Raw genomic sequence first — 18066 nt, forward strand, 5'->3', positions numbered from 1 at the left:
CAATGCAGGAGACACAGGAAATGTGCATTCAATCCCTGGGTCAGGAAGATTTCCTAGAGGAGGGCATGGCAACCCACTCTAGTATTCTTGCCTGGAGAATCCCATGGACAGAGGGGACTGGCAGGCTACAGTCCATAAGGTCTCAAAGGGTAGGACACAATCTTACAGACTGAAACCACCCCTTACAGACTGAAAGAACTGAGGTGCCTGGGGAATCTGCACCCAGCTAAACACCAGTCAGCAAACGTTCTCACCAGCCTGGGAGCCAGGGCTTCTCAGGTGACATTCCCTTTAACCTGGTGTGTTTAACATACACCCAAACTCTCAGAGGTTAATCTTACATCTTCTATTTCCTGATTTTAGAAGGGACCTCACTACAGCTGCTGAAGTTCTAAAAACAATGCCCAGCACAGTCACAGAAACCAAAGTGCAGAGAAGGGAATGATTTCTTCAAGGCTACACCCTCAGCTAAGGCGAACCTGGAAGTAAAGCCAGAACCCTTCCCTCCAGGCCATCTATCTCTACCTTTGCAGCCTTTAGACTATGTCCTTAGAGGGCACCTTTGCTTAAAAAGGCCCCAGTGCCTCAGTTCATACTGTGACTGGCCTAACACAGGGCTTTGTCACGTAATCCTAACTCAAAAGAGGGCAACAATTCTACCGAAGAAGAAATACAACTCTTCAGCAGAAATTTGCAGTGTTTTGAAAATGACTGCCAACAGGAAGAAGGGAATCTGAACACAGTTTGTATTAGTTAGGATACAAACTGCTATATAAACAATCCCCAAATCTCATAGCAAAAAAAAAAAAAAGTTATTTCTTGATTATGTCCTAGTCTGATGTGGGTGAGCTGGGATGAGAAGGGAGGCACTGGAAGGCTTTGTTCTGCTGTCATTCAGGAACTGAGGCTTACCAGTCTACCAAATGGTCCACGGCCAACAGCAGATTAAAAATCTCTGGTCTAGTGGCTCCACAGTTCTCTAGGGCCCTGTAGTTGTCCATCAGTTCCTCTGTATTCAGCGGGCCAAGAAGAAAAGAAACAGCACAAAGAATCGTATGCAAAGTTTTAGAAGGGCAGATAAGAAATGACTCACACATCACTTCTCTCCACATTCCATTTGTTACAGCCACACTCTCCGGGAAACAAACTCACTCAGAAGGATAATGCAGACAGTGGAGTGCAGTTTATTACACCGGAGGGCCCAAGGCAGAGTCTCCTCTGAGCCAAAGACCCCGACCAGCATTTGTGAAAATCTTTTATACCCCATGTGTTCGTGTCTAAACCCACCACCCCAATTTCCTTGAGACTTAAATAAACAAAGGAAGGGTAAATACAACTACAATAACCCCATCATTTAAGTGTTATGTGTTCAAACAGTTAATAATCAATAAGTCCGCAGTTACATTCCAAACAGTTAATAATCAATAAGTCCATGGTCATGTTCCAACCAGTTAATAATCGATAAGCCTGTGATTACATCCCGATATGGAAAAAAATGTATGACCTGTCCGGAGGCAGGGGTGATTACAGTATGTTTCCTCTTAGGCAATGAGTAACCTGGATGTGGTCTTCAAGATTCCCCTGCCCAGAGGGGGTCTTATCCTTCTATTGTCATTCCCATAGGCGCTAAGCACAGAGTTCAGAGTCCACTGGAGAGGTGGCCGTGCACAACCAGTACAGACAGGCCTGAGATGGAGTCCAGGCCCTATGAATTCCTTCTTCACACTGACTTAGAACTGAGTAATATGACCCATGTAACTGCAGTGAAGAATAGGAAATGTAGTCTCTGGTAGTCAGGAGGAAAGGGGACATGGGGATTAGTGGATACAAAGCATTATCTCTGCTACATGTCAAACACATATTTATTGGATTATGCCAATGATAATAAAAATACTATATGATTCAGTAATACTGAATATAACAATGAGACTAAGTGCTTCTATACTGCAAATGTGTAAAACTACAAATCCTATAAAGACACAAATGTTAAACTACATGACACAAATACTATATGGTAACAATACAAAATTATATGATAACATAAAAGATATGATACCAAATTCTAAATGATACAATAATAAGGAAGGGAATAGGTTTATTACTTTTATTTGTTTTATTAAATACTACCCAATTACGTATTAGGTAGGAGCCCACTTCTGCTCAGTCTATACAGAGATGGTTACTATAAAACTCTTAGAGGAAAATACAGGCAGAACACTCTTTTGACAAAAGCACCAGGATCTTTTTTGACCCACCTGCTAGAATAATGAAAACAGAAACAAAAATCAACAATTGGGATCTAATTAAATTTAAAAGCTTTTGCACAGCAAAGGAAACCATAAACAAGATGAAAAGACAACCCCCAGAATGGCAGAAAAATATTTGCAAACAAAGCAACAGACCAAGGATTAATCTCCAATATACACAAACAGCTCATGCAGCTCAACATCAAAAAAAAAAAAAAAAAAGACAAAAGACAAACAACCCAATCAAAAAATGGGTGGAAGACCTAAATAGATATTTCTCCAAAGAAGATAGAGATGGCCAACAACACAAAAAAAGAAGCTCAACATTGCTCATTATAAGAGAAAGGCAAATCAAAACTACAATGAGGTATCACCTCATACCTGTCAGAATGGCCATCATTAAAAAATCTACAAACAATAAATGCTGGAGTGGGTGTGGAGAAAAGGGGACCCTCTTGCACTGTTGCTGGGAATGTAAACTGAGACAGCCACTATGGAGAACAGTATGGGGGTAACTTAAAAACTAAAGACAGAACTACTGTATGACCCAGCAATCCCATTTTCCACATTCCCAGGGAAAACCATAATTCAAAAAGATACATGCACACCAGTGTTCACTGCTTCCATGTCCTGGCTATTTACAATAGCATAGCCAAGACACGGAAGCAACCCAAACGTCCATCAACAGAGGAATGGATAAAGATGATGTGGTGCATGTATACAATGGCATATTAGCCATAAAAAGGAACAAAACGGAGTCATCTTGAGAGGGTAACAGGCAGGAAGGCCAGGAGTCTCCAAAGGGAGGAAATAAGCTGTAAGCATCAGACATTTTTATCTCTTTTAAGCGGCAGGAGGAAACAAACTAGCGATTTTTTCCTTCTCTATACAAATTTAAAAGGTTTCTCTTAAAATACTGTGTTGCCATGACACCTGGTTTCACCTGAAGCTAACTATTCTCAAACCTTGAGTTAGCCAATACATTTTTCTTATGGAAATGTTTGTCTTAAGCTATGTTAACGTGCTATGCATTTACCCCAGACTTTGTCTTCAAGTCGGTTCAGCCAAACAGCTTAGAACCTACTTGACAAACCAGTATGTTATACTCAGATATTGTTCCCCTAGTCTATGTAAATGAAACTATTTGTATGGTAATCTGCCCTTCTACCAGATTCATGTCAATCGTTTTATGGCCTGGGATGAATCATCTGGTGCCAAGATTATCACAAAATGCAACTTATGGATGAGGGGCCTGGTGCCATTCTGAGTTTTAAGACATTCCTTTCTTTTCATTAACAGACTACTAGTGACTATATAACATCCAGCTGAAGACTAGCAGGGGGTACTCTTTCTGCCCCCTTCTGATGCCTATGTCAGAAGCTTTCTCTATCTCCTTTATACTTTAATAAAACTTTATTACACAAAAGCTCTGAGCGACCCAGCCTCGTCTCTGGCCCCGGATTGAGTTCGTCTCCTCCGGAAGCCAAGAATCCCAGCGTCTTATCGTTCAGCAACAACCTTTCAATCTGTAGAGATGTGGATGGCTAGAGACTGTCAAACAAAGTAAGTCAAAACGAGAAAAACAAATACTGTATATTAATGCGTATATGTGGAATCTAGAAAAATGGTCTAGAAGAGATGGTTATAGGAGCAGCCTTGTGGGCAGGAATTGAAGAGATGGGAGGGAGCCTATTAGAAAAGGCAGCAACACTGGGTCCCCATCAGCTGAGAAGAAAAAGGTGCAGAGGGCTTTCTGAGTTTTTATTGAGGCTTAGGTCCAACTCTCCCAGGGCTGTTTATCTGAAGCACTTTATTGGTTTTATTTAATACGCTGATTGGTTAACATGACTGGTTACCTAGCTGGTTAACATGATAATTCAACCTCGCTTGGAGAAGGGCATCAGGCTTGAAGGTGAAACTGAAAGCCAAGGAGAGCTCAAAGGACCAGGGTTAAGTCGTTCCCTCCAGATCCTAGTACAAACCAACAGTGGCACTACTCTGCGCCCGAAAAACAGGAAGTTAGATGCCAAAAAGGACTTTGAGGTCAGCCAAGGAGAGCTTGGTGACAAATTCTCCAGATCCTGATAGAATCTGTTTGGCTAAATCTTTCTTTTTTTCTTGGAGTTGCAAGATCTTCTCTTCCACTGTTCCCTCACAAACAAATCTGAAAAACAGACAAGAAAACAATCAAAATCCCAAAGCAGCATATCTAAAGAAATAGTCAAGCTTCTATGTATGCTTAGTTTTTTTGTTGTTGTTGTTATTGATACTTGCTAACAATATTTTTTAATATCATTTTACCCACACAGTACTTTACTGTTTAACAGAATACTGAAAATATAGTCCAACATCCCAGTTTTAAGTGCAATAATCAGAACCACCATTGTATTTAGGAAGTGAGAGTGAAAGTGAAAAGCCGCTCAGTCGGGTCTGACTCCTTGCAACCCAATGGAGTGCAGCCCACCAGGCTCCTACATCCATGGAATTTTCTAGGCAAGAGTACTGGAGTGGGTTGCCATTTCCTTCTCCATCTATGTATGCTTAGTTTTTAAAGGAGATTTCTTCCTTTATTTTTCCTTAGGTTTGATTAATAACTCTAAGTTTAGGAAACCTAAATAACTTAGACTAAATATATACATCCGTTTAAAGTGATCTGAACTCAGACTGACTTATTATTTCTTTTCAAAGCTGAGATAACTGACAAACGCCAGAATCACAAGAGATACGTGCCTAGTCACTCAGTCATGTCCGATTTTCTGACGCCATGAACTGCAGCATGACAGGTTCCTCTATCCTTGAGGATTCTCCAGGCAAGAATACTGGAGTGGGTTGCCATGCCCTCCTCAAGAGGATCTTGCCAACCCAGGGATCGAACCCACGTCTCCCACATTGCAGGTGGATTCTTTACCAACTGAGCCATTAGGGAATATGCCGAACCCAAAAAATAAAAATTGTAGAGGTCCAGCTTTCACACAAAAAGCCCCATTTTGGGAAGGTCAGAAGGTCTAAAAATATCAGGCTTCTGCTAAGAATATGTGTACTGGTTAAAGTACAGAGTGTCTTATTTCATGGCTAATTCACAGTGAAAACAGGTCTGACCAGTTGAGGAAATGCCACTGTCAGTCCTTTCGTCACTCACTGAGCAAGTACTGATGGAGAGTCACCATACGCCATGCACTATGCTCGGTATAGGAACATAGAGGCGAACATGCTCGTGCAGTCAAAGAGAACACAAGACAGAGACATGAAAATAAACAGCAAGAATAACGATATCACCTGGAAACTGCTCTAATGGAAATACGTCCACTGTACAAGACAAGTGAAAGGAAATCTGTCTGGGGTATTCAGGGACGACCCCATTGACAAGTTAATTCTTAATGTGACTTGTAGGATGAGCAAGGGTTTGCCAGATGGAACAGTGGGGAGGGCATCCCAGGGAATGGGAACATGTATAAAACCATGGCTAACATGTGCAGCAACATGAATGGATCTAGAGATTATCGTACTAAACCAGGAAGAGACAAATACACCACATGATATCACTTATATGTGGAGCCTAGAATACAACAGAAATTAACATATCTATGAAACAGAAACAGACTCACAGGTATAGAGAACAGACTTGTGGCTGCCAAGGAGGCTGGGGGTGGAGAAGGGATGGCTTGGGAGTCTGGCGTTAGCAGAGGCAAACTATTATATGATGGACAAACAGCAAAGTCCTACTGTATAGCACAGGGGACTATATTCAGTGTCCTGTGATAAACCATAAGGGAAAATGTGAAATAGAATATATATATGTATAACTGCCACTTTTGCTATACAGCAGAAATTAACAAACACTGTAAATCAACTGTATGTCAATAAAATTAAAAATAACAACAAAGAAAAAACAGAATGAATAGACTAGAGAAATTGTCCAACTCTTTGCAATGCCATGGACTGTAGCCCGCCAGGCTTCCCTGATGGAATCCTCCAGGCAAGAATACTGGAGTGGGCTGCCGTTACCTTCTTCAGGGGATTTTCCCAACCCAGGGATCAAACCCAGGTCTCCTGCATTGCGGGAGAGTTCTTTACCACTAAGTCACCTGGGAAGCCTAATAGGTATTTGTTTTTTTGAGTTGAATGAGATAAACGCATGAGTAAATGAAAAATGGGTGCGGATGTGGACACTTGGATTCATATATTTTGTGGGGATTTGGATATCTGGGCCTGAAGGTTAGGAGACCTTGGAATTGACGGTGTAGATTTTGGACTTGCTGGAGTAGATAGGATTATCGAGAGAGGTGCATACAAAGTAAGCTGAAAAAAGAGCTAAAGATAGAACAGTTGACACAACCGCTGTACTTGGCACATTTTGGAATTCATTGGTGCCCCTTAGCAAGAGCAGCTTCAGTGACGTGACAGGGGTGAAAGCCAGTTCATACGGTTGAGGAATGAATGGAAAATAAGTAAAGATAGACAATGATTTCTATATGTTCAAGAAACTTGGTCATGAAGATGAAGGAAAGCGGTCCACAACTGGGCTGGACTGCACTGTTAAGTGTCGGGAGCCGCCGGGATGCGGCCAATCCTTGACAAGGTCATGGGACGAGAGAGGAACCTGCAAGGCCGTTCTTTCCCTCGGGGTTGTCCCGGGGACAAGGTCACGGACGAGAAAGAACTTGCAAGGCAGCTCTTCCCCTCGAGGGTGTCCCGGGGGCCCGATATGTCCCTTTCCTCTTTCTGTCTTACTGTTGTTGAGCTTTCTATTAATTTTTGGAAATGTAATATATAGTAATAAGGTCTCCCTGGTAAAGTCCAAGCCTATTTAGAAATGCTCATGATTGCTCTGGCTCAGGACACGACCATAAACATCAAGTCAAAAAGGAAAAGGCCACAGGCATAGTTTGGCTGCTTGCTTAAAAGATTATAATGTTCTAGAATAGAATAGAGTAGAGGCATTTAGATTTAGAAGTAGAGATACGCTTCAGTTTAGGGTTTTCATTATTGCTATTTCCTTGCTGCTATTTGTCCATTGTTTCCCTTCCTTTAAACAACATGGAATATTATGGGTATTTTTGCAGAGTTAGGAAATGTGGTACATAGGATTTCAATAGAAGATTTACATTAACCAGTTTCACTGCCATCACCTATTAATAGAGGTGTTTTGTTGCTTTACAGGTGCTTTGCTGCTTCATAGTTAATCATTGTAGACTGAGGTTTTGTGGTTTCAGGTAAAGAAAAATATCAAAGTTTTCACATGGTACTATTCTCAGAAATGTTAAGCATGTTTTTGTAACCTTTCCCATGTATTGTTTTATTGTCCAAAGAATTCATACTATACCTGAAATTTGTGGAATATTGTTTTTGTTAGAATGAAAATGTTAGGCCATTGAAGCAAGAAGACTAATGTACGGGACATTCAAGAAAAAAAACCCTGTAATCGGAAATGTTCCAGATGAATGCACAGGGGAAAAACATGGGGAAGGAAAATATTGACAGAAGCATGAAACCAACATCTGATGTAACATGTGGTGACTTAAGGGGAGGTAATGTTCATTCTATAAAAACTGAGCTGTCCTAAAAATAAAAAAACTTCTTCTTCCATGCAACCTTCTGTGTGTGTCTGTCTCCTTCCTCGCTGACGCCACTCATCCCTTGGGTACTCCTAGACCCACTGGGGCTGGACTCCAGCAGTTAAGGCAGGTTCTATTATTGTTTTTATTTATTTTTTTTCTTTTTTATTTTTCAGTGGATTTTGTCATACATTGATACGAATCAGCCATAGAGTTACACGTATTCCCCATCTCGATCCCCCCTCCCACCTCCCACTCCACCCGATTCCTCTGGGTCTTCCCAGCCCACCAGGCCGGAGCACTTGACTCATGCATCCCACCTGGGCTGGTGATCTGTTTCACCATAGATAATATACATGCTGTTCTTTCGAAACATCCCACCCTCACCTTCTCCCACAGAGTTCAAAAGTCTGTTCTGTCCTTCTGTGTCTCTTTTTCTGTTTTGCATATAGGGTTATCGTTACCATCTTTCTAAATTCCATATATATGTGTTAGTATACTGTAATGTTCTTTATCTTTCTGGCTTACTTCACTCTGTAAAAATATGGAACGCTTCACGAATTTGCGTGTCATCCTTGCGCAGGGGCCATGCTAATCTTCTCTGTATCGTTCCAATTTTAGTATATGTGCTATACTAAATATAGTATATTTACTATACACACATACTAGTATATGTGCCAAAGCGAGCACCTATTATTGTTTTTAAAAAGAGGAGGGTCTCACATAAAGGGACATTCTACAAAATAACTGCCCCATGCACTTTAAAAATGTCACTGTCATAAAACACAAAGAAAGACTGAAGTGTTGTTCCAGATTAAAGGGGATAAGAGAGTCAGGAGAATTGAATGCTATGCAGGGCCTTTTGCTGGGAAGGACATCACTGGAAGAAGTGGCAAAATTGAATAAGGTCCATAGATCAGATAATAGTATTGTATCATTGTTAACATCCTGGTTTTGATAACTTTATTGTGATTATGTAAGAGATGTCATTTTTAGAAAGTGCCTATTTTAGTATTTAGAGGTAAAGGAACATCATGTCTGCAACTTACTGTCAAATGGTCCAGAAAAAAGCTCACACACATACACACACACACAAATGTCACAGCAGTCAGGAATTTTTTGGTATTATTCTTACCAGTCGAGAACTCTGGGGTATTTTTGTAAGAATTCTTACATTCTTTTCTATGTCTGGAGTCATGTCAAAATAAAAGTGAAAGAGAGAGAGAGAGAGAGGAGGGTCCTTTCATGGGCAGCCTTGACTGAGATAAGGCTCATCACTGTACTTGTTTTCCTCTGCAGGGACCAGCTCCAAGGTTACCCCCAAACTGCTTGTGTTCCCTTCCTGACCTGAGTGCCAAGGAGGGTGAGCCCCACAAACACCATCAGTACAGCGACCACCAAATACTTTACATTCTGTTAAAACACTACCCAACAAAGATTTTCACGGGAGCAGATCTTGGCCCCAGGAGATCTTTATATACTTACTTGTGTATGACGACATCTTTCTGCTGCCCTACTCGGTAGATTCGGTCACAAGCTTGATCTTCAAGCGATGGATTCCTGTGAGAAGACAGGTTGGGCTCAGGTTTACTGACATCCTCGACAAGGGGCGGGCAAATCCCACAGGCCAAATCCAGCCTGCAGTCTGTCTCTGTATGGCTCTTGAGTTTGAAATAGTTGTTACATTTTTAAAGATTTGTTAAAAAAAAAAACAAAAAAACCAAAACCAAAAATCCACAAAGAAAGAATACGTGACAGAGACCCATGTATCTGCAAAGCCTGAAATATTCATAGAAAAAGTTGGCAGGTCTCTGTTCTAGTCTATGTGGGGCTTGGAGACTCCCAGATGTCTTCTTGCCCCCTCATGAGAAACTGGGCTCAGATTTGCCTCCAGTAGGAACTCTTAGCACCACCATCAGTTGAAACTATAGGTAACAGAGGTTAAAGTGATGCTCAAATCCAATCATTAACTAGCTGGATGACTCTAGGCAAGTTATCTAACCATAACCTAAAAGGCTTGGGAATGGGAGGGCTGGCAAATGATCATTAATGCCTTTATCTTAAGATTTTTTTTTTAATGTGGACCAGTTTTAAAGTCTATATTGAACTTACTACAATACTGTTTGCCTTATGTTTTGGTTTTTCAGCCGCAAGGCTTATGGGATCTTAGCTCCCCAACCAGGATTGAACTGAACCCACACCCCCTGCAATGGAAAACAAAGTCTTTTTAACTACTGGACCATGAGGAAAGTCCCCTTTAATGCCGTTTTCAACTTTTAACTTTCTATGATTCAAATAAGAAGACTGAATTTGTTTCCTTCTTTCTAGATTCTCCTTTCCAACTCCAAACTAGTTTCTCATCTTGCCACATTTCTCCAATTCAGAAGCCAGCATGATTTCAATTCTGCTTTCCTCATGCATGGGGGTGGGAGGGGTCCCAAAGTAAGACCTAATCACATTCTCCAGGAAGATAACAACAGGTGGGCCTGTCTGTGCCCATCTGGGCTGCCTGGAGAACAAACGACAATCCCTGGCAACGGTGCCTGGTGTGGCAATCCCTAACTGGCATTACTGAAAAATCAAAACTGGGACAGATTATGATACTTTCTCCTAGCAACGCATGAATCATTTGCTTCGTATCTAGGAAGAACGCTGCTATGCTCCTGGTGTTGACACTATGAGTGGTGAGTCCAAAGCTGTATCTTAAGTGTGTATCTAACATAATTAGAAAATTTATTTCCCTTTCCCTTTAGGAGTAATGGTTCTCCTTCTTTGCCAATGTTGAGATTTCCTTGGACGTCAATAAGTATGTCTGAAATACGGTGTTTTGCAGAGATAAAACTCTTTGCTGAGTGAAGTAGCTCTTAGCCATGAGAAAAAGCCCTATTTCCAGTTTCCATGGAAACAGACATTAGGTTAACAATAAAGTGAACAGACTATTTTAAATAGTCATTTGAATCCTTCCTTGCTCAGGAATACAGGGCCATCAACTCAGCCTACACCATTTTGATCTGTATCTATACACATGTATGCACAGAGGCAGCTCCACAATACGAAAGGAACACACTCATTATAAGAAGTCAGGTTTTACTGCCCCTCTGGTCTCCCTGCAATGCAGGGACAACTCAAGAAAAATCCATAATTGTTACCAGTGCATGTCCAGAAGAAAAAGATGGTTTCCTCCAGTCAGGTTTAGACCGACACCTCCAGCCAAGAGAGAAATTAGCATAACCTTCAAAAGGAAGCACACCGTTCACTTTACACAGATTCGGTCTCATAAACCGTCTCTCCTGCTCCTTGGTTCAATACCAAGATCAATACAAATAAGCAACATGTTCTTATCAAATTTCCTTCTGCAGTCATAAAGGCATTGTTTTGAAACTTTGAGATGCTATTTCCCCTGCCTCACCTTGAAGAAGATTCTCATTTAACCTTTTTTGGGTGAGTCAATCTCAAGACATTAATTGTGTGCCTGCCGAACTACCATTTAGAATACTGGGGCTGGTCAGTTCAATACACTTTCCATCAACCAGATACTGTCTCTTCCACCAGTCCCTCACCACTGCCACGACTCTCCTGCCTATCACTCAACTGTTGTTTGGTTGCTCAGTTATGTCTGACACTTTGTGACCCCCGTGGACTGTAGCCCTTCTGTCCATGGGATGTCCCAGGCAAGAATACTGGAGTGGGTAGCCATTCCCTTCTCCAAGGGATCTTTCCAACCCAGGGATCGACCCCAACTCTCCCCCTTGGCAGGCAGATTCTTTACCACTGAGCCACGAGCAAAGCCCTAAATTCCCATCATCCATAATTAGATGTCTCTGAGAGGACAGTGAAAAAATTTGCTTAAAACTCAACATTCAGAAAACTAAGATCATGGCATCTGGTCCCATCACTTCACAGGAAATAGATGGAAACAGTGAGAGACTTTATTCTGGGGGGCTCCAAAATCACTGCAGATGGTGACTGCAGCCATGAAATTAAAAGACGCTTGTTCCTTGGAAGAAAAGCTATGACCAACCTAGACAGCAGATTAAAAAGCAGAGACGTTACTTTGCCAACAAAGGTCCGTCTAGTCAAAGCTATGGTTTTTTCCAGTAGTCATGTACAGATATGAGAGTTGGACTATAAAGAAAACTGAGCGCCCAAGAATTGATACTTTTGAACTGTGGTGTTAAGAGAAGACTCTTGAGAGTCCCTTGGACTGCAAGGAGATCCAACCAGTCCATCCTAAAGGAAACCAGTCCTGAATATTCATTGGAAGGACTGATGCTGAAGTTGAAACTTCAATACTTTGTCCACCTGACGTGAAGAACTGACTCATTTGAAAAGACTCTGATGCTGGGAAAGATTGAAGGCAGGAGGAGAAGGAGACGACAGAGGATGAGATGGTTGGATGGCATCACCGGTCAACGGACAAGAGTTTGGGTAAACTCCAGGAGTTGGTGATGGACAGGGAGGCCTGGCGTGCTATAGTCTGTGGGGTCGCAAAGAGTCAGACATGACTGAACGACTGAACTGAACTGACTGTTCTCCCACTTCCCTCCATCTTTCCTCATATCAAGATCCCACCCATCCTTCCAGGCTTGCCTTTTCCACAAAGAGTTTCTTGATCCTAACCATTTCTGTCCTTACTCTTTTTAACCTTTATATTTTATTCTCTTAGAGTATTTTCACACTTTGATACATACCCCTGATAAATGTCAAAGGAATCAAAAATATCTGGAGGGATCAAAGCTATGAATATTTTTCAATTGAGCTATGTTAAAATTGTGTAATCGGGAACAATCTGCTCTTAATTACAGAACTCAGCTGTGATCAGCTCGTACCTGAGGGCCCCTGGGGCTGTTAAATGCCTCTACCAAGTCCATTCTCTGTTTGGGGTTGACAGAACCATCGATGGTGGCATAAGTAAATCCACATCTCTTAAGATGCAAGGCTATAACCTTCAGCATGCTGGTCCACTGAGAGACAATGACACTGGAAGAAAGGAGAAAACAGAAATAAACTCATGAAATAAACACATCTGCAGGGCTTTAACACCTGCTATCCATATGATTCAGTTATCAAATGTGGAAGAAGGAAAGCCTTCTGATACCTAAGGGTACACACTTAGGTGACATAAGATTATAATGCTTCCAGTTATTTCTATATCCAGTCTGCTACGTATCTTGTGCGAAATGAAGTCAGAACAAATTGGTGGTGAAACTAAAGTGACGGCTGCAGCCTCCAATTATCTGGGGACTTAGTTCTCATCTAGAGGTCTGTCCTGCAGAAAAGGAGGACAGGCCCCTCCCCTTGCCAGTCAGAACCATAAGCCTCTAGGGTTTCTCTGTTCCCTCCATGCTGTGCTTTAATTAGAGTTTTAGATCAAAATCTTTCTGATCTACAAATGCAGTGAGTAACACAGAGTAAAGTAAAACAAAGACTGAACCTCCTGCATCCCCCGCCCCTAGCTCAGGAACATGTCCAGCACTGCGGGGGCTCCCGGTCTGACCACACCCCTCTCCCTCCATTTCCCTCTGTTATTCTCTAGCTTTGTTTAAGATGCTTCTTCTCTGCTCTTAAACGTTTCTTCAGATGCTCAGCTTACTTAGATCCTCCAGGGATTGCCTTTGCAACCAGTGTCAGAAATATTTTAATTAGAAATCACAGGAAATTTGTGCCGTAACCTCAGTACTTTCTACTGAGTGTGACTCAAGGTCCTTGATATAAAAAGCTAAGATTTATAACCATCCACAATACCCAATTTTCTTGCATAATTACAAGCAACACTTGGATAATGAAATAACACATTTACCTCTTTTGGGACCCTGAATTTCTTCGGACTGCCTCCAATTCTGTCAACAGGGATGAAATCTGGGAAAAGGTTGAATTAACATAAGTAGGTTTAAGCAAATTTGCTTTTCTCCATTTTCTCTGGCCTGAATGAAAGAATCAGTCTCCCCCAGGGCCTCTCAGCTTTAGGTGTTACTCCTCTCTGGTTCCCTCTCCTCTCTGCAACCAGAGGACTATTTCCAAAATGCCAGTTTCTTATTTGCTTTCACTGGCTGAAGACCCTCCAGTGGCCTCCCACAGAGAATAAAGCCCAAGCTCCTTACAGTGACCTCCCAGGTTCTCACTTCCTCTCATATCTCCAGCCTTATCCCTCACTACACCCAAATGATGCTTGGGTGAAACGAACACTCTCCCTCCACTGAGCTATGCTTTGTCTCATCTCTGTCCATTCCGTTCCCTCTGCTTAGAACAGCCTTAGGTGCCAGCTTAATGTCATTTCTTGGAGGTCCTCCCCAATTCAAGGTGCCCACTGACTATGTGCTACTATACACCTTTTCTTTCTATTATCATGGTCTTTTTAAAAATTATATAATAATTGCTTATTAGTTATCTCTTGATTTCAAGGCCAGAGATGCTCCAAGGAGGCAGAGCTGGCATGTGTCTGGTTCATCGGCACCCTTAGCACGGTCCCCCAGCACGCTGCGGGACCACAGAAGATACTACCCTAATATTTGCAGAAGGAGAAAGTAAAAGAGCCTGACCCGGTCTGAGGCCTGCTGCAAATGGTGTTGAAGAAGAGAACCTTTCCAGACTGAGGAACACTTGCTCAAGCTTTGTGACAAGCTCCCTGGCTATTTATCCAAACTGCTCCGGGCACAATCAAGTCAATGAAGGACCAGACAGTAAGAACACATGGGCAGGACTTCAAAGAGTGACTGAGTTCATTCTTCCCGACTGCTAAGGTGAGTGACCTTTCTAAAGGTTCTAAGAGGCCTAGAGTTCATCTCCAGAGTGGTACAGGAGGAAGAGAATTGGACTAGGAACCTGGAGATGAAGAGTTCCTACTTTGCCATCACGGGGCGAGCTCACTCTGAAACTCCTAGGGGAGAGTTCAGCTTCCTCGTGGGTGAAAGGAGCTGAGCCAGAGCAATGGAGATTCGCTTAGCTCTTCCCCTCTATGCTGTCGTGACATTAGTGATAACCTGTAGAGGCTCCCACATGAGGCTGCATTCCAATCTGAACAAACACTCCCATGACTGCGCAGGAAGATGGTCATAGGACTGTACCATTTTGAATCAGTAGGAATTTAAAAAGCACATACATGAAATGCCTAGTGTTCTGACAACTTGAGGTTATAGAAAGTTCTTCAATTGCCACGTGAAAAACCTAGCCATAGGTATTTTGAAGAAAAAAAAAATGCAGTGGGAGAGCAGGATTTATGGTCTGTGAGCTGTAGACTAATTCTAATAACATTCTGTATGAGTTTAGGTTTGTGATATCAAACAAACTCCCTTCTTTAACATGAAACCACCTTAAGAGGTTTGAACTATGATTAATGGGTTCACATTAAGAAGGCTTGTGAATCATTAACTGAGTATCAGACAAGTTGTGAGGAACACAAATTATTAGCAATGTGAGGTTTCAACCCATCTGCTAACTGAGGGTTGCCAGGGCCTGAAACCTGGCCACATAGGGTGCCCTTTGCATGTTCCCACCAGTTACTGATGGTGAAGACCTATGTAAATATTTTTAGAACCCTAATTAAAAGTAGCTGTGAGGTAACACAATTCCCTTGGCAGTGACCTCCTTCCTAGTTACATATTTTAAAAACTTTGAAAAAAATCTGAGGAAGCCTCAGAAAGCAGCAGAGAGAGAAACCAGCCACGCAGGGCAGGCAAGACAGCGGGCAGGTTCCAAGTGAGCCAGTGGAGGGGCAGGCCTGAGTCACACACACCCCAGGCTTCTTCTGATAGAACCCTTCAGTTCTTAAATCACTCTCGTGGGAGTTCAGTTCAGTCACTCAGTCATGACTGACTCTTTGAGACCCCATGGACTGCAGCACACCAGGCCTCCCTGTCTATCACCAACTCCCCTAGTTTACTCAAACTCAAGTCCATTGAGTCGGTGATGCCATCCAACCATCTCATCCTCTGTCATCCCCTTCTCCTCCCACCTTCAATCATTCCCAGCATCAGGGTCTTTTCAAATGAGTCAGCTCTTCGCATCAGGTGGTCAAAGTATTGGAGTTTCAGCTTCAACATCAGTCCTTCCAATGAATATTCAGGACTAATTTCCTTTAGGATGGACTGGTTGGATCTCCTTGCAGTCCAAGGGACTCTCAAGAGTTTTTTCCAACACCACAGTTCAAAAGCATTTCAGTGTCCTATCTTTTTGCCTTTTCATACTGTTCATGGGGTTCTCAACGCAAGAATACTGAAGTGGTTTGCCATTCCCTTCTCCAGCTTCCGTGGGAATAGAGTGACTAATGAGGACAGAAGGCTGGTAACAATCAAACCTGGCAGATTGAAGTTTCTCAACAAAGGAAAGCAATTGGCGCTCAGACGTAAGACATTGTCTTAAGGCCCAGGTCTTTGTGGCTTTCCCAAAACAAACTGCTCACTTGCCCAGGCCCTGTCCCCAGTGTAAACCTGACAGATTCTTTCCCCAGGAATCCATGCCAGAAATCTGCCTTGATGTGAGAGGTGGGCCCAAGCCACTCTCTGAAAGCCCACTTCAGTTCTATTCATGAAATGAAGCCAGAATTCAGAACTAGAGGGAGAATCTGACCAGCTAACATCTAGTAGCTCCAGCTCTGCCATCAAACGACTGGACCCACTTGGACAAACATGGTGCTCTCAAGCAAATATGTGAGGAGTTGAAGTCTTTCTACTAGAATGGAGGTGATCATACTACCTTGGTGCTCTCTCTCTTGTCATCAAAAAGCTCCACCTTGAAGTATTTGCCATTAAGGGAAACGGAGGCAGACGGCTCTGAGTCGTGAAATTCGGACAAGGTCAAGGCACTGAGTTGCTCCTCCAGGGAGAGGGCCAGACCTTCACTCTTCAGCTCCGTCGGATCCAGGGCCTAATGGGAATCAGACAGGGGACACAGCAAATGGGCGGCTGAGGCAGCAAGCCACTGGACTTGCCAAAGTGCTGACTGTTTAACACTGCACGTGGCAAAATGTTTTGTAATTTACCATCAGTACCCCCTTGAGTAAACCCAGATTAAAATGAAGTCTTACAAGTTTTTCTCACCAGATCAAAAATAAACCAAAGTGGAACTTTTTAGAAAATTGCCAGATAGACTACAAGATTATTCTATTTGCCCCAGCTGGAACAATAGAGCTAATTAAGCTATTGATAATCAAGACATAATTTACAGTACTACCAAAAAAAAAGACACATTACTTCAATGCCTCAAAGAAATAGCACATTTCAATAAAAACTTTTTAAATAAAAAAATTTTCAAGTACTAAGCAGTTTTTTTTTCTGTTCATAAAAATGATATGTGCTTATTACAGAAAACCTGGAAAAGTTCAGAAGAGTATAAAGAAAAGAATCATTGATGACCAAGGAGAAAATAATATAAATTCTAACTGCCAAGGAGGAAAAAAAGTAACACATTTCTCTTTTTTTCATTGAAGTATAGTTAATTTACAAAGTTCTGTTAGTTTTGAGCATACAGCAAAGTACTTCAATTTTATATCCATATATATTCCTTTTCAGGTTTTTTTCCACTATAGGACACTACAAGATACTGAGTTTAGTTCCCGGTGCTATACAGTAGGTCCTTGTTGTTACCTATTCAATATATAGTAGTACGTATATGTTAACCCCAAACTCCTAAATTATTCCTCCCCCCAGCCAGCCCTCTGCTATCCCCTTTGGTAACACTGTATGTTTTCTATGTCTGTGAGGCTATTTCTGTTTTGTAAATAAGTTCATCCATATCATCTTTTTTGGATTTCAGTTGTCTTTCTCTTACTTACTTAATACGAACTCGCTAGGTCCAACCATGTTGCTGCAAATGGCATTACTTCATTCTTTTTTCCGACTAATATTTCACTGTATGTATGTATGCGTGCATATATGTGCATATATATATGTATACATATCACATCTTTTTTATCCACTATTCTGTTGATGGACATTTAGGCTGCCTCTACAACTTGGTACTGTAAATAGTGTTGCTATGAACACTGGGGTGCATGAACCTTTTTGAAATAGTTTTCTCTGGCATGTGCCCAGGAGTGTGATTGCTGGATGGTGTGGTAACTCTATTTTTAGCTTTTTAAGGAACCTCCATGCTGTTTTCCACAGTGGCCGCACCCACTTACATTCTCACCAACAGGGTAGAATGGTTCCTTTCTCTCCACACCATCTTCAGCATTATTTGTAGACTTTTTAATGATAGCCATTCTGATCAGTGCAAGGTGGTGCCTCACTGTGGTTCTGATTTGCATTTCTCAAATAATTAGCAACATT

At 41.9% G+C, this 18066-nt stretch overlaps 1 protein-coding gene and 1 non-coding gene across 3 annotated transcripts in view; both read right to left on the minus strand.

Moving 5' to 3' along the window:
* Positions 1-1276: 1276 nt before the first annotated feature.
* Positions 1277-18066, minus strand: part of TTF2 (transcription termination factor 2) — a 53577-nt gene continuing 36787 nt past the window's right edge. For both annotated transcript variants that reach the window (XM_065906193.1, XM_065906184.1), the window contains exons 18-23: positions 16493-16663; positions 13602-13660; positions 12631-12781; positions 10951-11033; positions 9287-9361; positions 1277-4410 (exon numbers count right to left, since the gene is read on the minus strand). In XM_065906193.1, coding sequence (XP_065762265.1) covers positions 4266-4410; positions 9287-9361; positions 10951-11033; positions 12631-12781; positions 13602-13660; positions 16493-16663 — 684 coding nt within the window. In that variant the 3' untranslated portion in view covers positions 1277-4265. The remainder of the gene's footprint in view (positions 4411-9286; positions 9362-10950; positions 11034-12630; positions 12782-13601; positions 13661-16492; positions 16664-18066) is intronic.
* Positions 8340-8445, minus strand: LOC136156677 (U6 spliceosomal RNA). Its single transcript, XR_010661166.1, has one exon. It is a non-coding gene; the product is annotated as a U6 spliceosomal RNA (small nuclear RNA).

The sequence above is a fragment of the Muntiacus reevesi genome, chromosome 1 (genome assembly GCF_963930625.1).
Source record: "Muntiacus reevesi chromosome 1, mMunRee1.1, whole genome shotgun sequence".
Classification (NCBI taxonomy): Eukaryota; Metazoa; Chordata; class Mammalia; order Artiodactyla; family Cervidae; genus Muntiacus; species Muntiacus reevesi.